Consider the following 21,276-nt stretch of genomic DNA (forward strand, 5'->3'; position numbering starts at 1 on the left):
TCATCCCAAGGACATTATAGGATGCAAGTCCTTGCTAATAAATTTCCCTGATCATTTGCATGGTGTTGGGTGGTAAGAGTAGCATACATCAATATTGACCACATTTTGAAATATAAAGAAATGTGAGGGCCTCGTTTCCAAATGAGTCAGGCTTGACAGCTCTGAAAAATGAAAGTGGCACGTAGGCAAACTGCTCCCAATCAGACTCCGCTAACAAGCCAGGTCCGGGCCAGGCCATAGGCTCAGACTTCTTGTTGCTATGCTGCAGCAGCACTTCCGGTCAGGTGACCTGCTGTCAGGTGACGGCGTTGGTGTTGGCGGAAGTGGAAGCGGCGGCTGAGGTAAAAGCGGAGGGTCCTGGCTGTGGGGGTGGGAATCAATGGTAGCCGGGTGGCGGGGTTTTTGGCCTTTAGGAGCAGCTAGTTTATTTATTTACACACGGGTCTGTGTTTTTCGGCAGGGAGAGGGCGCGGGGAGTACCCGGTGTGTTTGGGTGAGTGAAGCCGGCAGCGCTCTGTTTGTTCAGGCTTCCAGTCGCTGATAAACAAAAACAGTCGCGTTTCTGAGGGGAAGAGAGTCGGTGGGACCCTGCGGCCCCAGGCCTTTTAACTCACATACCTAGGAAGGTCTAGCTGGCTGCTGGACAACTCTGATCGCTTTCATATTCCGCTTTCCAGTAAATTTACCTACAATTAAATGCCACAGTGGCTTGAAATTTCAAAACAACTTATGCAGGTGCAGTTTCTAACATTATCTCCTACAAGGAGGGGGGAGAAATTATTTGGATTCAGGCAATAAACTGCTAACCTTGCTTGGGAACTGGTTCATAATCTTCATACATGATTTATGCCCCGGAGCCTTGAATTTTCTCTGTATTTGTGCCCAGAGATGTGCGTAACCTGAGCACAGTCTAATTATGGGGCTTAATATTGATTGTGGACTTTTGGCCGGAAGTGAGTTACGTGTGTTCAAGTACATCATGCCCAATTCTCCTTGATCTTTTACGGTCGTCTATCCATCGATCGATCTCTGCCCGAACACATCTCTCCCCTCGCCAGCAAGTTACAGAGCCTCGTATGCAAATTTCCTGCAATTGCATTTGCTCGGAAGCCTGTTACAAGTTGCGGCCAGATTTTTTAGCTGCAGTCGGAAACAATGAGCCGTAATTTGCGGTCAGCGGCGAAGCAATGGCATTCGCCGCTGGCCCCGAAGTAGGTTTCCCACAAAAATCTTGCGCTCTCTTGCGGCGAGGAGTTTGGCTTTTCCGATGTGCGGTTGAAATCAATGCAGTTTAGTGGGAATCCCATAGTGCGAGCTGCTGTGATGTCAGCAAGCTGTCTAAGCAGCCAATCACATTGCAGAAGGGAACCAGGAAATAGAAAGCACTAATACATTTTTTTAAAATTACAGAGCAAAATAAAGATTGGGACATACACATTGGGTTAAGGTAGAAGTTGAAATATCATGAACAAAGTTTAATTTTTTTTTGATAATTTGAAAATCTAAATTTTTAATTTAATGGGGAAATTTGACATTCCATCAATATAAAATTCGTTTTTCAGGGCCAGAGCAGTTGTTTATCAGTAGTTATTACTCAGATTGCTGTTAAAAACCCAGTTACATCTCATTGAATGGGTCTTAACTTTTTACGGGGTTTCTAACAGCGATATTTGTTTGGAAAAGGGGAAGTTTTGGTCAGATTAGCGATTTCACTGATTGCCAGCCAGGGTCGGGGTGGGGGGGTCCACAGCGCAGCCTGTGGAGGAACAGAGAATGGCAGACCGCAACTTCAGGATTTCTGCGTTAGGCTGCTCGTGCGCTATATCCTGAAGTTGCGGTCAGTTTCAAAGGCGAAATGACGGCGAACGCTGCCATTTCGCATTCATCAGGATTGAAAATTCCGGGCCAGTGCCATTTGTTTTATTACAGTTTGCAATTTAAAAAAAAAAAAAAAAAAATTATCCTCAGACCTGCTGTACTTTCTATTTCTTTTAATGTATTTTTATGGCAGAAGTATAATTGAAAGGCTTCCCTGATTGTAGCTTCTTAAACATTATGTGCATGAATGAAGACTGAATGAGTTGAAACTTTAATTTTCATATTTAAAGCGAAATATATGGTGAGAGTTTGGTGCTCTCCTTGGTCTCCAATTGTTTATTTATGCTACTATATGCCTATTTTATGTCCGGTGTATTCTAAGGAGATTCACTGGAAATCTGTGCGTCCGCAGAATGGGCGCATTTTTGGGTCTAACTTCTGTGTTGTGCTCATGGAGGAAATTCCAGGGCCAGATGTTTAGTGTTGGTGAAAAGCTGAAAATACTTGACGCCAATGCTAAACCTGTAGTGTAAATACACCCCTTGTTTTGCTATTGTGAAATTCTTTCACTATCCCTTTAATGAAGACCCTTCTGAAGTTTTCAGCCTGTGTGCATATTTTGTTTACATATGCATGTTATCTATTGTCGGAAACATACTGGCAGAGCTGGGCAGCCATAGGTCATTTTCCTTGTGACGGTTGTAAAGATCGATACAATTGGAGCAGTGGTTTTCAAACTGCGTGTGGGTTCCCTGCAAATATTGGCACACTCGGGAGATCCTTGTCCTAACTTTCAAAGCAAGTGTTAGCTACCCAAAGAAAAATGGCGCTATTGCAGAGAATATTTAGTATATAACAACTAAAGTAAGGCGCTTTTAGATCAACAAATACAGAGAAAATTTAGACTACCAAATTCTTGAGATGCTGTGTTTACGGTGCAGAGCATTTCTGTCCTCGGGTGGGCAGATTTCTGATGACCTTGGAACTCTGGTTTGAAAACCTATGACACTTATTTCTGGAGTTTAATACTGTGTTATGTATTACTCTGAGCATGTAACTGTTGTAAGCCACATAATGAGCCTGATAATATTTTGAAATAGAAATAAAGCACACGCCGGGTAGATAAGTTACAGAATATGTTAATCGACATGACAAAAAAGTCATGTGCAAGTGTCGGTAATATATTTTGACGTGGTTTTGCTTTGGGTTTGACAGACCGCATTTTCAGTTTGTCACTTGTCCATAAAAGAGAAAGCCCTGTTAATTTTAAGAGATCACATTCATTTATGTTGGAACGTTTTCTTTTGGGGTGGCGGGGGGCGTGGGTTGGGATTGTGTTGAAAGAAGCAGAGAAAGTAGAATGTTGAAGATTTTTAAAACTCATTAGATTGGGGCTCCCAGCTGTGACTTAAACCCATGATTTCTTGTCCAGAGACAAGAGTACTGCCAACTGACATAATTGCGAAAATTCAAGAACAAAGCGTGGCATTATATTGTATGCTGGAACACCAGCAAGTAATTACCTTCAACAGTTTCTCACAAAATATTTTGCTAGCTATTGCAGATTAATCATTTGTTGCACTGTGATTTTTAAAGCACCAGGGAGGCACCATAGCCCCGTGTTCTGGGAAAATGACAAGTGTTACAGCTAGCTTGTGCTTTGTAGCTGCCCTGTAACTATTTTGGACAGAATGTAGAAATCTGTTAAATAACGCAGTCTGAGAAATGGCTATAATTGCCATCTTTCCCAGAATATGCTCTATGATGAAAATGCAGCAGCGTAGCCTTGATGGTGAGAAAAGGTTCCACAAAACACAGCTACTTGGTTAAGTATACTTGGAAACTGATTTTGTTTACCAGTAAATGAATTGAAATTGACAATTTAACGCCTTACCTGTTGCGGCTAATGAACTGGGCAGTCATTCGAACTCAAAATTTGGAAATAGATTGAACATTTAGCTCATAATATTGGAGAAAAATACAAAGAAAGAACTTGTGTTTATATAGTGCCGAATTACATCTCTTACAAATGGCCCTAAGCACTTTACATCAACAAATGACTTTGGAGTGCAGCCATTGTTATGTAGATGAACATGGCAGCCATTTTGCACACCGCAAGGTCCCACAAACAACAATGACATGAATGACCACTTAAATCTATTTTTGGTAATGTTGGTTCAGGGAACAATGTTAACCGACAAACCAGAAGAATTCCTTACAGCTCTTGGTATAGAGCCATGGGATCCTGAACTTCCCCTTGAGTTACCAGAATGGGAGGCCAGTTTAACAACTTCTCCAACAGTGCAGCACTTCCTCAGTACGACACTGTGATGTCTGCCTAGATTTATGTGCTTGGGTCCTGGTCTAGTGCTTGCATTTACAAGCCTTTGGACGTTGGTGAAAGTGCCACCAATAAGCCAAGTTGATTGGCTCAGTGTTTGTAACTGTTTTGCAGTCCTAAAAAAAAAATCAATTGAATGTCTTCTGGTATAGAGAGATATGATCATGCGCTTCATCTACAATGTATATGATTGCAGGATTAAAGAGGTTACCAGTAGAAGCCATCTAGCACAATAATAGTGCACAGACATCCCTGCTATTTTAGTTCAAAATAAATTTGTCATGTGTTATGCTGCAAAAACCAGTCAACATTTGCCAGTTTTTGTTTAAATAGCATGAGATTTTCCTTTCAAGGAATGATTTTCTGTACAGTTTCAGCAAAAATGGTGGATATTTTGTGGGATTAGTTTGTGATAATCTACATTTAACTTTACAGTTTGATATATTTTGTTTAAGCAGTGTGCTTTATTTTAATGCGACACGTTGATATAATGTTAATATCTTTAAATTTCTGAGTTTTGGTCCTTACGCCAGCTGATTTGTTTCCCTGTGTATTTCTAACTTGTGCACCTACAAATGTGATTCCACAGAGTTATGACATACCATATCTTGTTCCAACAAAAGATTGTGTGATGTGCAAAACTAAAGGAGCAATAGATTTGTCATTTTCCTTGATTAAATAGACATTTAATTAAGACGGTGTATTAAAAAGAGAGTGTTGCCATTCGTGCTCCTTTTAAGAAACATTCACAAAGAGAAGTGCTCCAGAAAAAGACCCTGGTGTACCTTTTATACTTAAGGTGGCTGCACTTCTGATTGAGATTGCTGTCGTCAATTAATTTCTTTCTGTACATAACGATGAGAAGGGATGCACGTCATTTTTGTGTGAGTTGAAAAGAAATGTTTTGTCTAAAAGGGTTATTTATAGCAAAAATACTTGCGGACTAGACAATGGGACTTACCGTAGAGTATTTCCTTAACATTTGTTCAAATCTAATCTTGTTCCTCTTCACTTCTCTTCCTCCTTTGCCCTCCCTTCTCCTCCTTCCCTGAAATCCATTCATGGCCTTGCCCAAGCCTATCTGTCTAACCTCCTCCAGCCCGAAAATCCCCCCTCGAAATCTTCCTTCCTCTGACTCTGCTTTTTGTGCATCCTGCTTTTCACCCCTCACCCCCTCCACTGATGGTCCTCGAGGCCCCATGCTCTGGAATTTCCTCCTTAAAACCTCCGCCTCCTTTTAAAGCTCTGCTTAAAACCCACTTCTAACAAAGCTTTTGGTCAACCCCTAATATCTCTCTTTGTTTTGGCGTCCATTTTTTCTGTTTGCACCTCTGAAGCACCTTGGGACTTTTTTTTTAACGTTACAGATGTTCTGCACTCGCCCACTCCGTCTCCCGGCCTCCCCTTCAACTCAAACATTTAATTTAATTAAATGATAAATATTGACTTCTTTGGGGCATTAAGGAACCTGGCTTCAGGGAGGTAGAGTTGAATTGTGCAAAATGATACATCAGTCGGTAAGAACCTGAGTTTCTTAACCTTCAGTCTTTCAGGTTAACTCCGCTCTCTTGTGCTTGTCCAGTTCACTTCCTATAGTGATGTGATAAGCATTAACTGTTTATCCTTTTATCAATGTTTATATTTAGATAAAAGTAGAAACGTATATTGTTTTTTTTAAAGGGATAATAATGTAGACATATACCCTACCCATAGAAAAATAACTAAACATCACACAACTTGCATTGTTTACTGGTCATCCAGTAAAATCCATATACCTGATCTTAAAGTTGCAGTGTCCTACAGGAAGCCAAACTATGAAAACATTTTGATGCTTGGATATTTAAATTTGTATGGTAGAGACTGATGTAACGCATAAATTAGGCACTTGGAACACTGCTCTTTGCTTTTTGGCCTGGAGTTTTGGCTCTGGGGATTTGCCCTAAACGCTAGGTGAAGAATGGAGGTTAACGGCATAAGTGCTGCAGACACTAGATAGCTCAAAGTGAAAGGTTTAAGGAAAATTTCCTCCACAGCAGGCCTTTCTACTTGTTAAATACAGGGACAATACATTCTCTAGAATTTTAGCTTCAATCGTTTCAGCAGTTGCTTTGTTCCTGAGATACACAGTCCGCAGTTGATTTGTGAAGTTATTTGGGTAAATCCAACGTGCAGATATGACATTTGTTAAGCTGGTGAGCACATTGTTCAACTAAATGTGGATTTCCACAGTGCATCTGAGTATTATTTTATTGAAATGCTTGGTAAAATGGGAATATTCTGGTGTGCCTTGCACACTTATGAGGAGACCTGAATTTATATTTCAATAAAGGAGCTGCAGTACAGAAAGGAATTTATCTGGTTATGAATGGCTTAAACATAGTTTACTTAATTACACAGTCTGATTGTGTATCCAGCAGAATCTGTGCGATAACATGATTGCTGATAATTTGACCACATGTTGTGGTACGGCACAGGGTTGTGCCTGATGTTCTCCCTGTGCTGCGTTCCTGGTCTCGGATGGACTCTGAGTCTGAGCTGGATTATAATGGGATCAGCTGCTTCCCCAAAGAGAGCGAATTTGTTGATCATGTTAGCCTGGGTACAGGTCTGCAACTGCTGTCACATTGGTTGCTCACCTGTACTAATGGCATGGACTTAACTAAAGAGAAGAAATATATTTTATTCCCTTTATCATATTGTGAAAGTTACTTCCCCCCCATTCCCTGTTTCTTAAGGTATTCTAGCATTCTTTGATTTGCAGAACAGACACTTGATCTTCTCCCAGCCTGGCGTCAATGCTCATTTTTAGCTGTTGGAAGGTGTGCAATGTAATGTCTCACTCTCTGCTTTAAAAATTCCTCCTCCGTGTGAAACTGTTACACCATACTGCCTCAGCATATTGGTTTGCCTCTGCATTAATTGTGGGTAATTGCCAAATTACAAGGAAGTGCAGTACTGTACTTTTTCTACTTAAGGAAGCTGGATCACATTCTTGGTAAATAGAACCATAGGACCATAGAAGTTTATAGCAGAGAAGGAGGCCATTCGGCCCATCGTATCTGTGCCAGCTGTTTGCGACAGCAATCCTAATCTAATTGCATTGCACTGCTCTCTCCCCATTTTCTTGTATCTTCCTCTGTTTCAAATAGTTATCCAGTTTTCCCTTAAGATGCAATAGTCTCTGCCTCAATCCTCCCTGTGGCAAAGCAACAACCCTCTGCACACCGAAATTTCTCCTCTTTTAAAAATAATTTTGCATTGATGACCCCCTCATCACTGACACCCCAGCCAGAGGAAGCACACAGTCGTCTGTGGCCTAACCAATGTTCTGTATATATTCATCATTGCTTTTTTACTCTTGTACTCTGTGCCCCTATTTATAAAACTCAAAATTGTTTACCGTCAGTCAACCAACTTTCGAGCCATACCCCAACATTTTGTTTTACCCAGCCTCTTCTGAGACACCTTATTGAATGCCTTTTGAAAATCCATATACGCCACTCCTACTGCCCTCCCTTTATCAATCCAATCAGTCACTTCTTCAAAACTAAACTTAGCCACCTTGAGTTCTGCTGATTCCTTTTTTTTTAGAATTGATTCCTTTTCTACAGTTATCTCCAACAATTGCTCTGTGCTCCATTAGTACACATCACTTCCACCATGACTTGTATATAAAAAAAGCAATATATTTAATATCTGCCATCAGTTTTCTGGTAAAATATGTTGAAATGCATTTCTGCAGGCTATTGCACAACCACTGATGTAAACAAAATATTCGCTCTGAATAGCACTTGCATTTCTAGAGTGCCTTATGTCCACAGGACATCTCGACACTTCACAGCCAATTGCTTTTGAAGAGCAGTCACTTAAAGTAGGCAAACACCGCAGCCAAACTGTGCATAGCATGGTCCCATAAACAGCCAGTGAATTGAATGATCAGTTTATCCATGTTTTGGGTTCTGTTGGTTGATGCGAGGACAGAATACTGGGTGAGCTCGCCGCTTTTCTTTAAAAAGTGCTGTGGGATCTTTCATGTCCACCTGAGTAAGCAGACACATCCTCAGTTTCATGTTTCTGCACTGCGTCGATGGCGTAGTCTGACGGGTCGGTGGCGAGGGCGATGGTGGCACTTGGCAGCGGGTGCTCCAGCATGGTCGCGTTGGCGAGGGCGCTTTTTGTGTCAACGAACGCCCGGTCCATGTCGACCGTCCAGCTTACCGGGTCCTTGCCAGACTTGCCCTTGAGGGCCTCGTACAGGGGCTGTATGAGCAGAGCTGCCTTAGGGATGAAGCGGTGGTAAAAATTTACCATCCCGAGGAACTCCTGCAGGGCCTTGATGGTCTGCGGGCGCGGAAAGGATGTCACCGCCTCTACCTTTGCTTGCAAAGGCACCGCTCCCTCCGATGTAATGCGATGTCCCAGGAAATCAATGTGGGGCAGACCAAACTGACACTTGGCCAGGTTGAGAATCAGGCCGTGTTGGCTGAGGCGACGAAAGAGGGTGCGTAGGTGTGCGATGTGTTCCTCCTTACTTCGACTGGCCACGAGGATGTCGTCTAAATAGACGGAAAGGAACTTGAGGTCCCGCAGCACGGAGTCCATGAGGCGCTGGAAGGCCTGGGCAGCATTCTTCAACCCAAAAGGCATCCTCAGAAATTCAAAAAGGCCGAATGGGGTGATGACTGCGGTCTTCTGCACGTCCTGTGGGTGTACCGGGACCTGGTGGTAGCCTCGGACCAGATCCACCTTGGAAAACACGGTGTTCCCAGCCAAATGGGCAGAGAAATCCTGAATGTGGGGGATCGGGTATCGATCAGGAGTGGTAGCGTCGTCAAGTCGCCGCATGGCCGCCATGTTTTGGTACTATGTGGAGAGGCGAAGACCAGGGACTATTGGACCGGCGAATAATCCCCAGGCGTTCCATCGTAGCGAACTCCACCTTCGCGACCGCCAGCTTGCCGGGTTCGAGGCGCCTGGACTGGGGGGGCCGGTGATAGTGATGTGGTGTTCCACACCATGCTTCGTGGCCGTAGAGGAGAACGTAGGTTTGGTCAGGTCCGGAAATTCACCGAGCAGGCGAGCGAACTCGTCCGGAGTTGGGAAAGCGCAGGGGACGGTGCGCGACATGGTGGTACCACGGTGGCAAGGAATGGAGTGAAACGTGGCCGCGTTGATCAGCCGTCGGTTCCTCACATCGACCAGGAGGCCGTTGGCGCACAGGAAATCCGCGCCGAGGATGGCTTGTGAAACCCTGGCCGTAACAAATTCCCAAACAAATCGCTGGCTGCCGAAGCACACCTGGACCCGCCGTTTGCCGAAGGTCCGGATAGCTCCGCCATTAGCTGCTTCGAGTGAGAGGCCGTGCCTCCCAGCTTGAACATCAATAGCGGACGCGGGTATAATGCTGCACTGTGCACCGGTGTTGCATAGGAATCGCTGACCAGAGATGGAATCGATGATGAACAACAGCTTGCCAGAATTTCCGATTGCCATCGCAGCCGCGGGGCACCCGTCAGACCCGTTCTTCTTTTGCCGGGGTTGCAGTTGGTTTTTTTTGGGAGAGAAGCTGCAGGGAGGGCGGCAACATCTGGCTTTCGTGCCAAACAGTGCGTGGTAGGAGCACAGCCCCGAAGGTTGAGGAGCTGGGGTGACGTCTGTGGGGGATGGGCGTCTCGTGGCAGCGCAGTACTGCTACGTCACCGAGAAAATCTTGTCCGCTTCGGCAGCCAGCGCTGCGCAGTCTGAGACTTCGGACCTGCCCAGGGCAGTTTGTACTTGCTCCGGTAACTGACTGAGGAAGAGCTCCCTAAAGAGGAAGCATTCTGGTTCGGAGCCAAGGAGCGTGAGCATTTGGCTCATGAGCTCAGATGGCTTGGAGTCCCCGAGGCCGGGCATAGCGAGCAGTCGGCGGCGGGCACGCTCCGACTTCGTGAGCCCGAAGACCTGTAACAACCGCGCCTTGATTGTTTCATACTCGCGGTCGTCCGGGGGGTTCTCAAGCAAGCTGACGATCCGCGACGCGGTGGAGCTGTCGAGTGCGGAGACCACGTGAAAATATCGGGTCTGATCCGCAACAATGTTCCGTAATGCAAACTGGGCTTCGACCTGGATGAACCAGGCGGTCCCTTGTTGCTCCCAGAATTGCGGTAGCTTCAATGCAACGGCGTTCGTTTCCATGCTTCGTTCCTTCTGCGAAAACCATTCGCAAAAGTCGGGGTCACCAACGGAGGAATGTCTAGTTCCTATCAAGAGACTGAGGTCGACTCAGGCGATCAAACAAACGATGTTTAATGTGAAACTAATTGAGTTTAACAAACAGATGCAAGAAAACTACGAATAAAGGTCTAGTCAATTCGGAAGCTCCACGAGGACTGCTTGGACGGTCCCGTGGCTGGCGTCATGACGTCATCACGTTTTTCCCGCCGATGGGGGATCACGCGATGAACGGCGTGACGTCATCGCGTTTGCCCGCGCTCTTAAAGGGACCGCGCTCTGTACATGCAAACCGTATATACAAAGATACAGACTCAGGCTGTAGTTAACATATTGTTAAAGGGAATTATATACATTTGATCGGAGTCCCTTAGTGGCTCCGCCACATAACGTCAATATTTTAAAATGTTGTCATATGTATTAAATAGAGGATTCACAACTAACTAAATATCTATTAAACGTTCACTTGTTAACGCTTCAAGTAGATCAGGTTGACAGAAAACATTTTTTATTATTTTCCCCCCTATTGTAACCTCTGATTCTGTATTTGGAAGAAATGTGTCTTAAGTATTAAACTAACTTGCATATTGGGATAATAAGCTATGAAAATGTCTAACTGGGTTAGTTTATTCAGCGTACCTAGTGATCCAGTGAATTTTTTAAAGTAATATAATCAAAGCTTGTTACTGTGTTTAACAGGTTGCAACGGGGGTAAAAGTTGCACCATAATTTTTTTTTACATGTGGTGGCCAGCTGACAAAAATCATTTTTCATGGTTGCCTAAGGTGCACCTGGTTTATAGGTCATCATAACCAGCACAGATGTGTGACTTGTGAAACGGGTTTTGTGATACATATTTTTGTAAGTATGTTGTTTATGTGGAGAAAGGGGAAGTAAGTGACTGTTGCTGAAAACTGTATATTTTAAATTCAATTATCCCCCTGTTTCTGGAATATTAATATTTTTAACATTGAATTTGTTACATGTGCAACACTCAGGAGCACTTGTACAAAACAGATGTAAATGAAGCACGCAGATTGTAGTTCTGCACCCCAGCTTGTGGTAATTTGTGGGAGCAGATGGTAATTCTTTGTATACATGCAGAAAGAAAAGGCTGAACGCATTTTGTCTGTAGAAATGGTACGACAACTGACAGAAAATTAAAAATAGTAATGACTGCTGCAAATGTAGAGTGGGGAATATATGAAACTTTTAAAAGAGGAGAAATGAAACACAAGAAGTTTTTACAACAAAATGGAGCCAAAAACTGGCATGAATAATATTCATTTGAAGTGTTGATACATGTTTGTTTCTTTTCAGAGTGGTGTGATGTCATGGCAACCGCCAGTTCTAGTATTGCTGGGAGTGACCAAGCCTTGGAAAAGTCACAGTTGAACTTAAAAAGTAAGTCCAGAGTTGGTTAATGCCAGTCAGTTTACTAACTGTAACGGCAGTGTTGAAGTTATGGTCGCACAATTGATGTGCAGTTGGTCACTTTCAGGTAATCTCTCCGAATCCTACCTTCCAAATTTTACTTTGCTGTGACGTCATAAGAAGCATGGACAAGTTTACTTGTCTGATAGCGGTTCTTCTGGATTCATTCACACACTGACCTGCACATCCAGGTCAACTTCGAGATTTGGGGATTTAATTGAGTCATCAGAGACTAATTTTATGAAAATTGCTGTAACCTACAAAATTGTGTTATTGATAGAAAACAGCAAAGTACAATCTATTAATTCATTGGCGGGATGTGGGTGTCGATGGCAAGGCCAGCATTTATTGCCCATCCCTAATTGCCCTTGAGAAGGTGGTGGTGAGCCGCCTTCTTGAACTGCTGCAGTCCTTGTGGTGAAGGTACTCCCACAGTGCTGTTTGGTAGGGAATTCCAGGATTTTGACCCAATGGCAATGAAGGAATGGCGATATATTTCCAAGTCAGGATGGTGTGTAACTTGAAGGGGAACAGAGGTGATAGTGTTCCCATGCACCGGCTGCCTTTGTCCTTGTCCTTCTAGGTGGTAGAGGGTGTGGGTTTGGAAACTGCTGTCGAAGAAGTCTTGGCGAGTTGCTGCACTGCAGACACAGTGCACCGATGGTGGAGGAGTGAATGTTTAAGGTGGTGGATGGGGAGCCAATCAAGCGGGCTGCTTTGTCCTGGATGGTGTTGAGCTTCTTGAGTGTTTTTGGAACTGCACTCATCCAGGCAAGTTGGGAGTATTCCATCACACTCCTGACTTGTGCCTTGTAGATAGTGGAAAGGCTTTGGGGAGTCAGGAAGTGAGACACTCGCTGCAGAATACTCAACCTCTGACCTGCTCTTGTAGCCACAGTATTTATGTGGCTGGGCCAGTCAATTATGACCCCTAAGATGTTGATGGTGGGGGATTCGACGATGGTAATGCCATTGAATGTCAAGGGGACTTTCTCTTATTGGAGATGGTCATTGACCAGCATTTATGTGGCGCGAATGTTATTTGCCACTTATCAGCCCAAGCCTGAATGTCATCCAGGTCTTGCTGCATGCAGGTACGGACTGCTTCATTATCTGAGGAGTTGCGAATGGAACAGAACACTGTAATCATCAGCGAACATCCCCACTTCTGACCTTATGATGGAAGGAAGGTTATTGATGAAACAGGTGAAGATGGTTGGGCCTAGGACACTGCCCTGAGGAACTCCTGCAGCGATGTCCTGGGACTGAGATGATTGGTCTCCAACAACCACAAGCATCTTCCTTTGTGCTCGGTATTACTTTTGAAGAAATGACAGATTGGATAGATTAAAGGCAATGCAATAGATGTAGCACGTGGATTTTCAGAAGGCATTCAATAAGATGTCTCATAACGGCAACTTACATTTATGTAGCACAACGACAAAAGCCTTGTTAGGAATTATGGCAGCAGGGATAGAAAGTTGGTTGATGGACAGGAAAGAAAGAATTAGGGTATGTGGATGTTGCTTGGACTGGAGAAGGTATGGAAATGGTGCACACCAAGATAAATGCTGGCCCACTTTTGTTCTCTGTACATATAGATGATTTGGACTTGGGTATAGGGAACATGATCTTGCAATTTGGTGGTGACACAAAAGGAGGAGGTTTGGCAAATGTTGAGGAGGAATTTTAAAAAATCTTCAGAAAGACATAGACAAGTTAACAGAGCAGATGGGTGGCATATGCAATTTAACATGGATAGGTGTGAGGTAATCTGTTTTTAGAGGAAAAAAACTAGAAATAGGAGTGTAAACTCAGTGGAAAGACACTGAAAGGTGTGGATGAACAGAGACCTATGGGTTTCAAATACATAATTCTCTGGCGAGGTAAATAAAGCCATAAAAAGCCAGTAGAATTTTTTTTATAACTGTAGGCATAGGGTATAAGATTAAAGAAGCACTGAAACATTTATACAGAACAATGGTGAGGCTGTAGTTAGAGGACTGTGTGCAGTTTGGGGCAATCATTATAGAAAGGACATTGAAGCCATAGAGCGCATACGTCATAGGTACAGAAGGATGATTCCAAAGATGAGAAGCTCGAGGTACTGGGACTAATTCCACTGGAGCAGAGAAGTCTGAGGAGAGTTAATAGAGGTGTTTAAAATTAGGAAGGGTTTTGATAGTGACTAGGGAAAGAGTATTTCCTCTGATTGGGGCGTTGGTGACTACGGGCCATCAATTCAAAATGATCATTAAAAGTGGGAGAGGTTAGGAGAAATTTCTTTATGTAGAGGATTGTTGGAGGATGGTAAGCTTGCCCACAGGGAGTGGTTGAGACAGAGACTATAGCATCTTTTAAGGGATAACTGTCTGAAACTGAGGAAGATACAAGAATATGAGGGGAGAGCAGGGCAGTGCGATTATTTTTGAATTGATCAGGGGGCAGGGGGTGGGGAAGGACATACAATAAGACTGTCCCTGGGAAACTTGCTATACTTATCATTTTAGTGTCTTTGCTCTTTCTGTAGAATTTAGACAGGATTCCTATTCTATCGACTCAACTTGGGGCAAGGCATGGTTTTGTGTTTTTCAATTGATTTACAAATATTACTGTTACAAATATTGCTGCACTATGTACTTCTGAACTTTATCCTAAGTTAACAGTGGTTAGCACTGTTGCCTCACAGCGCCAGGGACCCGGGTTCAAATCCGGCCTCGGGTGACTGTCTGTGTGGAGTTTGCACATTCTCCCCGTGTTTGCGTGGGTTTTCTCCGGGTGCTCCGGTTTCCTCCCACAGTCCAAAGATGTGCGGGTTAGGTTGATTGGCCATGATAAAAAAATTGGCCCTTAGTGTTAGGGGGGATTAAATATGTGGGGTTACGGGGATAGGGCTTGGGTGGGATGGCTGTCGGTGTAGGGACCGGGTGCTAGGGTTTGGATGATCAGCCATGATCTCGTTGAATGGCGGAGCAGGCTCGAAGGGCCGAATGGCCTACTCCTGCTCCTATCTTCTATGTTTCTATGTTTAACTCTTCATGTCCTGGGAAAATGCCTATTTGATCTTCAATACTTATGTAGCATTTTGGCCTAAATTTCTTCGAGTCTTCCTGAGTCTCCCAGAAACAATTTATTATGGTGGGTGAGGTTCAGCTTGGCTGATGCCCAGTGTTGTTTGCAGCAGCACCTGAACTGCGTGAATAAGTGTGAGCGCAATTTCAATTTTTTTTGTGTATTCAAAGGTTGCCAATTTATTTGTAGAGTTATAGATGTCAATTGGTTCCAAACCAGTTCTCTGCCATATTTTCCAATTCAAAAGCATCTGGAAATGTGAAATAGTACAGATCTCCAGATTTGAACACTCAGCCTGAGAAAGTGTTTCTTATAGGCTGAAAATAGTTTTATAGGTTTGATTTGGTCACTTTTAAATCAAGAAATTCCCTGCAAATGTAAAAGATGAGATGGCGTGTCTAGCTGTTAGCTGCATTTCATTTCGCAATAGGCCCAACCATCTTCAGCTGCTTCTGAGGCTGTTCACTGATGATTGCACTGTGTTCGGTTCCCTTCGCAATTCCTCGGATAATAAAGCAGCCCATGCCAGCATGTAGCAAGACCTGGACAACATCCAGGCTTAGGCTGATGAGTGGCAAGTAACTTTCACTCCACACAAGTGCCAGGCAATGACTATATCCAACAAGAGAGAGTCTAATCACCTCCCCTTGCCATTCAATGGCATTACCATCACCAAATTCCTTACCATCAATATCCTGGGAGTGACCATTAACCAGAAACTCAACTGGACCAGCCACATAAATGCTACGTATTCTAGAGCAGGTCAGCGGCTGGGTATTCTGCGGCGAGTGGGTCACATCCTGACTCCCTCCACCACCTACATGGCACTAGTCAGGAGTGTGATGGAATACTCTCCACTTGCCTTTTTGACTGCAGCTGCATCAATACCCAAGAAGCTCAACACCATCCAGGCCAAAGCAGTCTGCTCAATTGGCAGTTCATCCACCACCCTAAGCAGTCACTCCCTCCACTACCTGCGCACTGTGGCTGTAGTGTGTACCATCTACAGGATGCACTGCAGCAACTCATAGGTTTGGGAGGTGCTGTAGAAGAAGTCTCTATCACCTAGAAGGGCAAGCAGGCACATGGGAACACAATCATCTCCATGTCACACACTTCATCGTTACTGTGTTAAAATCCTGGAACTCCCTACCTAACAGCACTGTGGGAGCACCTTCACAACACAGATTGCAGCGGTCCAAGAAGGCGGCTTACCGCCACCTCTCAAGGGCAACTAGGGATGAGCAATAAATGCTAACCTAGGTAGCGATGCTTGTATCCCAAGAATGAATTTTTAAAAATTGACTAGGAATTTGCAGTTGTAATGATGGCGAATCTGTCAGTGTTTGCTGTCATTACTCTGTAAAACTGACAGCAACTTCTGGAGATGCGCAGTTAAACGCGGAAATCCTGACGTTGCTGTCAGTGATACCCTGCTCCTCCACAAGATGCGCTGTTGCAGTCCTCGCAGATGGAAATCAATTAGAAATCACTGAAATAAATGATGCAAACTTCCAACTTTTTACGTAAAAACCCTTGTTTAATGGCATACTGAGTCATAATTACTGCTGAACAACCTCTCTGGCCCTGAAGAACTAATTTTATATTTGTGGAGTGCCATTTTCTCCATTCCATGATGATAATTCCATAGATTTTTAAAATAAATGAATTTTTATTTAATTTTTCTTAAAGTTTGTTTATAATATTTCAGCTTTTACCTTAATCCCATGTATATGTCGCAATCTTTATTTTGCTTTCTGTAAAAATTATAAAAAGTGAATCATAAAACCTGCTTTTTACTTCCTGGTTTGCTGTCTGTGAGAATTTTTCAGTGTGGTTGGCTGCTTCGCCTGCTTGATGACATCACTTGCTGGACGCCACAGATCCCCTATAGATGGCGCCAGATGGAAAGTCAAGTGAAAGCGATGATCCAGAGCCCACTAAAAGTTTGTGTACAGCTTTCTTCGAGGTCACTGGCGAGTGCCGTCACTTTGCTGCTGACTGCAAAATCTGGGCCATTGTAGTCAGATGAAGTTGGACTTGGGCTGGAGTAATTTCAGAAATATGACTAAGTTAGGGAGTTCAAACTCATCTGATGTTTGTATGCACCGAGAATAGGGGCTCTTATTTCCCTCACCACATCTTTTTGAAGAAGAGCAGGGTATTCTTCTGGTGTCCTGGTCAGCATTCATCCTTCAACTAGTACCACCAAAATAGATTAACTGGTCATTGATTTCATTGCTGTTTGTGGGACCTTGCTGTGCACAAATTTGCTGGTGCATTTGCTGGAACGGTACCCATGGATTGGAGGGTAGCTAATGTTCCCCCACTATTCAAAAAAGGTGGTAGAGAAAAAGCGGGGAATTATAGACCGGTAAGCCTGACATCGGTAGTGGGGAAAATGCTAGAGTCTATTATAAAAGATGTAATAGCAGAGCACTTGGAAAGCAGTGACAGGATCGGACAAAGTCAACATGGATTTACAAAAGGTAAATCATGCTTGACTAATCTACTGGAATTTTTTGAGGATGTAACTGGTAAAATAGATAAAGGAGAACCAGTGGATGTGGTGTATTTGGACTTTCAGAAGGCTTTCGATAAGGTCCCACATAAGAGATTAGCGTGCAAAATTAAGGCACATGGGATTGGGGGCAAGGTATTGACTTGGATAGAGAACTGGTTGGCGGACAGAAAGCAGAGTTGGAATAAACTGGTCGTTTTCCAAGTGGCAGGCAGTGACTAGTGGGGTACCGCAAGGATCGGTCCTAGGACCCCAGCTGTTCACAATATATATTAATGATCTGGACGAGGGAATTGGATGTAATATCTCCAAATTGGCAGACGACACAAAGCTGGGTGGGAGGGTAAGCTGCGAGGAGGATGTCGGGAAACTCCAGTACGATTTGGACAGGTTGGGTGATCGGGCAGAAACATGGCAAATGCACTATAATGTGTATAAATGTGAGGTTATCCACTTTGGCGGCAAAAACAGGAAGGCAGATTATTATTTGAATGGCAATAGATTGGGAGAAGGGGAAGTGCAAAGAGACCTGGGTGTTCTTGTGCACCAGTCGCTGAAGGTAAGCATGCAGGTGCAGCAGGCGGTTAAGAAGGCAAATGGTATGTTGGCCTTCGTAGCAAGAGGGTTCGAGTACAGGAACAAGGATGTCTTGCTACAGTTGTACAGGGCCTTGGTGAGACCGCACCTTGAGTATTGTGTGCAGTTTTGGTCACCTTACCTGAGGAAGGACGTTCTTGCCATGGAGGGAGTGCAGCGAAGATTCACCAGGCTGATACCTGGGATGGCAGGAATGACGTATGAGGAGAGATTGTGTCGATTGGGCTTATACTCACTGGAGTTTAGAAGATTGAGAGGGGATCTCATCGAAACCTATAAAATTCTGTCAGGTCTGGACAGACTAGATGCAGGAAGGATGTTTCTGATGGCCGGGGAGTCCAGAACCAGGGGTCATAGTCTAAGGATAAGGGGTAAGCCATTTAGGACTGAAATGAGGAGGAATTTCTTCACCCAAAGAGTGGTGAACCTGTGGAATTCTCTGCCACAGAGGGCGGTGGAGGCTAGTTCATTAAATATATTCAAGAAAGAGTTGGATATATTTCTTGAGGCTAAAGGGATCAAGGGATATGGGGAAAAGGCAGGGACAGGGTACTGAATTTGGATGATCAGCCATGATCACATTGAATGGCGGAGCAGGCTCGAAGGGCCGAATGGCCTACTCCTGCTCCTATCTTCTATATGTTTCTAAAACAGCGACTATACTTAATTTTTTTTTTAATGGGCAATGAACTGCTTTGGATGTCCTGAACATTGAACTCGCTATGTTAATGCAAGTCAGTCATTCTACACAGTGGAACGGGAATTGAACCAAGTAATGAGGATTTTTTATCTAAAGATTTTAAAATATTATAAAATCTGGTTTATACGTGATCCGCCACTTTACTGATTACTTTTATTATTTCACTAAATTAAAAAAACATAAAGTTGTATTGTGAAACATTTCCTTTTCAGTTTTAGTTTCCTTGACATCTTCCTTTGACTACTGTGGCTGAGATAGGCAGACGAGCCTGCAGTAAGATAGGGAAGGGGAGACTGGAAAGTGTGAGGTTAACCTGGGTTTTATTGCAACAAGATAACTTTTATAGTTTGACTTACTTCATAAAGAACTTGAGATTACGACCATACATTCTGATGGCCATTCCCTGTGTTGGTGATATAAATTGTTAATGTAGTACGTAGACCAACTGCTGGGATCAATGATCCCTCTAATTTCTTTTTTTCATGCGTGGTCCCAATAAATTTACTGCGCATGCGCGGTATCTCCCAGCAGCAACAACTTGTGAGCGGCCTGTGCGGGTCCTCCTGATTATGCGCCCGCGCACCTTCGGAGGAACATCGGCTGGGATACATTCAAACATATCAGTATTGTCTAAGTAATGAATTCCAGTACATTTAACGTTAACATAGTCATATTGGATGAAATGATTTGTGACATACTTTTAACATTTTATTTCTTTTGACATACAAGGCATAAACAAGGATAAAAATCAAATTCCGTCTTGTTTCCCATGAAACTCAAATTCTGTTTCCGATGTTGGAGATAAATCACTTAACATTCTATTTAAATATGAAGTGCAATTCCTTTTCCCATATTTTCTTAATGGCCTTCATAACAAATGTTCTGCTGTAAGGTATAATTAACCTTTGTAAACCTTTAATCACAGTTAAGAGTTTAGAGCGAGATTGTGGCAGAAAAACTTAGAATTGCAGTAAAATGTAGTTTAATGAGATGTCATTTGGTGGCATGCAAACTTCGTACAAGTAGAAACCATGGGGAGTTTCAATTTTATTGTGGTTCCAATTGTTTTATTTAACATGTTCAGTAATACACAGGAGTATATAAGCTGCCAGTTATTTTGGAGTAATCCTCCATTCATCAATCTGAAGGCAGGCATGGGGTAAATATTTTCTGTTTATTTGTTATTCATGCTGTTGAAGAACTGACCATGTACAAATTATGAACCCATTTCTAAACCCCATATTATAATAAAGTTTGGATCTTTCAGTTACTAAATCACTTTCCTTTTGTTAGACTTTTTTGTCTCCAGTGTACTCTTTTTCAATGCTTCCCTCCACGTTCCTTCACTGCTGCCCTACCCTTCCCAAAATGTTGCAGGCTGTTGCTGGGCAATTTCCTGCTACTCCAATGGTAAGATGCCCAGTGTAGACTCTAGGCTGTGGGTCACTGGGAATACGATGGAGTTACATGTTTGCTGTGTAAGTGACTTGAGCGCCAAATCTCACTTTTTGCTGCTTTAGTGTGATTGGCTAGTAGAAATCTAGATGCAGTCGAGTGATTATCTTCAAATTGTGTTAATTGTAAAGTAGTTTTTTGAAAACTACGTCATGTGAATAGGATGTCACTCGACTTGTTGTCAGCAATTGTTGAATGAAGCTGCCCTTTTTACAATCCAGTGTAGCAAAATATAAGTAATTAGGAATGTCAAACTAAATTGGTGTAAATAATTTGGAAAGGACTTTCCTCCTGTTGGTTATTTGCTCCTGAAAAAATGAATAAGACAGTGTTACAAATTGACTCTGGTAATATAGTACAAACAGGTACTAGTAGTTTAGTACAAAAATAAATCTAAGATAGACACACCTGGGAAAGGTATGGTTGATTAAATTGGGGGACAGTCACTAGATGCCTGCAGGGGCGAGAGAATAGTTATATTAGACTTGAAAACTAGTCTGTATTCACTGTGCAGTGTAGGCTAAGGGGGAAATCTAATAGATTTATGAGAGTTTGAGGGTAAATAGTAAAAGATTATTTCATTGGCTGGTGAATGGTTAATCGGAGTATAAATTGAAGATTACTACTAGAAGGTAGCAGGACGGGTTGATAAGGTGGTTAAGAAGGCATACAGGATACTTTCCTTTATTAGCCAAAGGCACAGACTATAAGAACAGGGAGGCTATGCTTGAACTGTATAAAACACTAGTTAGGCCGTACTGCATCCCCACATTACAGGAAAGATGTGATTGCACTAGAGAGGGTACAGAGGAGATTTACCAGGTTGTTGCCCGGACTGGTGAGTTTTAGCTATGAGGAAAGATTGGATAGGCTGGGGTTGTTTTCTTTGGAACAGAGGAGGCTGAGGGGAGACTTAATTGATGCATAAAATGATGAGAGGCCTAGATAGAGTGGATAGGAAGGAACTATTTCCCTTAGCAGAGAGGCCAATAACCAGGGGGCATAGATTTAAAGTAATTGGTAGAAGGATTAGAGGGAAGTTGAGAACTTTTTTCACCCAGAGGGTGGTGGGGGTCTGGAACTTACTGCCTGAAAGGGTGTTAAAGGCAGAAACCCTCATCGCAT

General features: G+C 43.2%; 1 protein-coding gene across 3 annotated transcripts in view; it reads left to right on the plus strand.

The window, feature by feature from the left end:
- The first annotated feature begins 235 nt into the window (after positions 1-235).
- The window catches only part of wwp2 (WW domain containing E3 ubiquitin protein ligase 2), a 172,961-nt gene continuing 151,920 nt past the window's right edge, over positions 236-21,276 (plus strand). The window contains exons 1-2 of one of the 3 annotated variants that reach the window (XM_085991726.1): positions 236-341; positions 11,693-11,776. In XM_085991726.1, the coding sequence (XP_085847852.1) occupies positions 11,707-11,776 (70 nt within the window). In that variant the 5' untranslated portion in view covers positions 236-341; positions 11,693-11,706. Of the gene's footprint in view, positions 342-417; positions 494-11,692; positions 11,777-21,276 lie in introns of those variants that run through there. The other 2 variants (XM_085991724.1, XM_085991725.1) reach the window with 2 other exon arrangements.

Source organism: Somniosus microcephalus, chromosome 6, assembly GCF_052327205.1.
Source record: "Somniosus microcephalus isolate GS21.2 chromosome 6, FLI_Smic_1.0, whole genome shotgun sequence".
Classification (NCBI taxonomy): domain Eukaryota; kingdom Metazoa; phylum Chordata; class Chondrichthyes; order Squaliformes; family Somniosidae; genus Somniosus; species Somniosus microcephalus.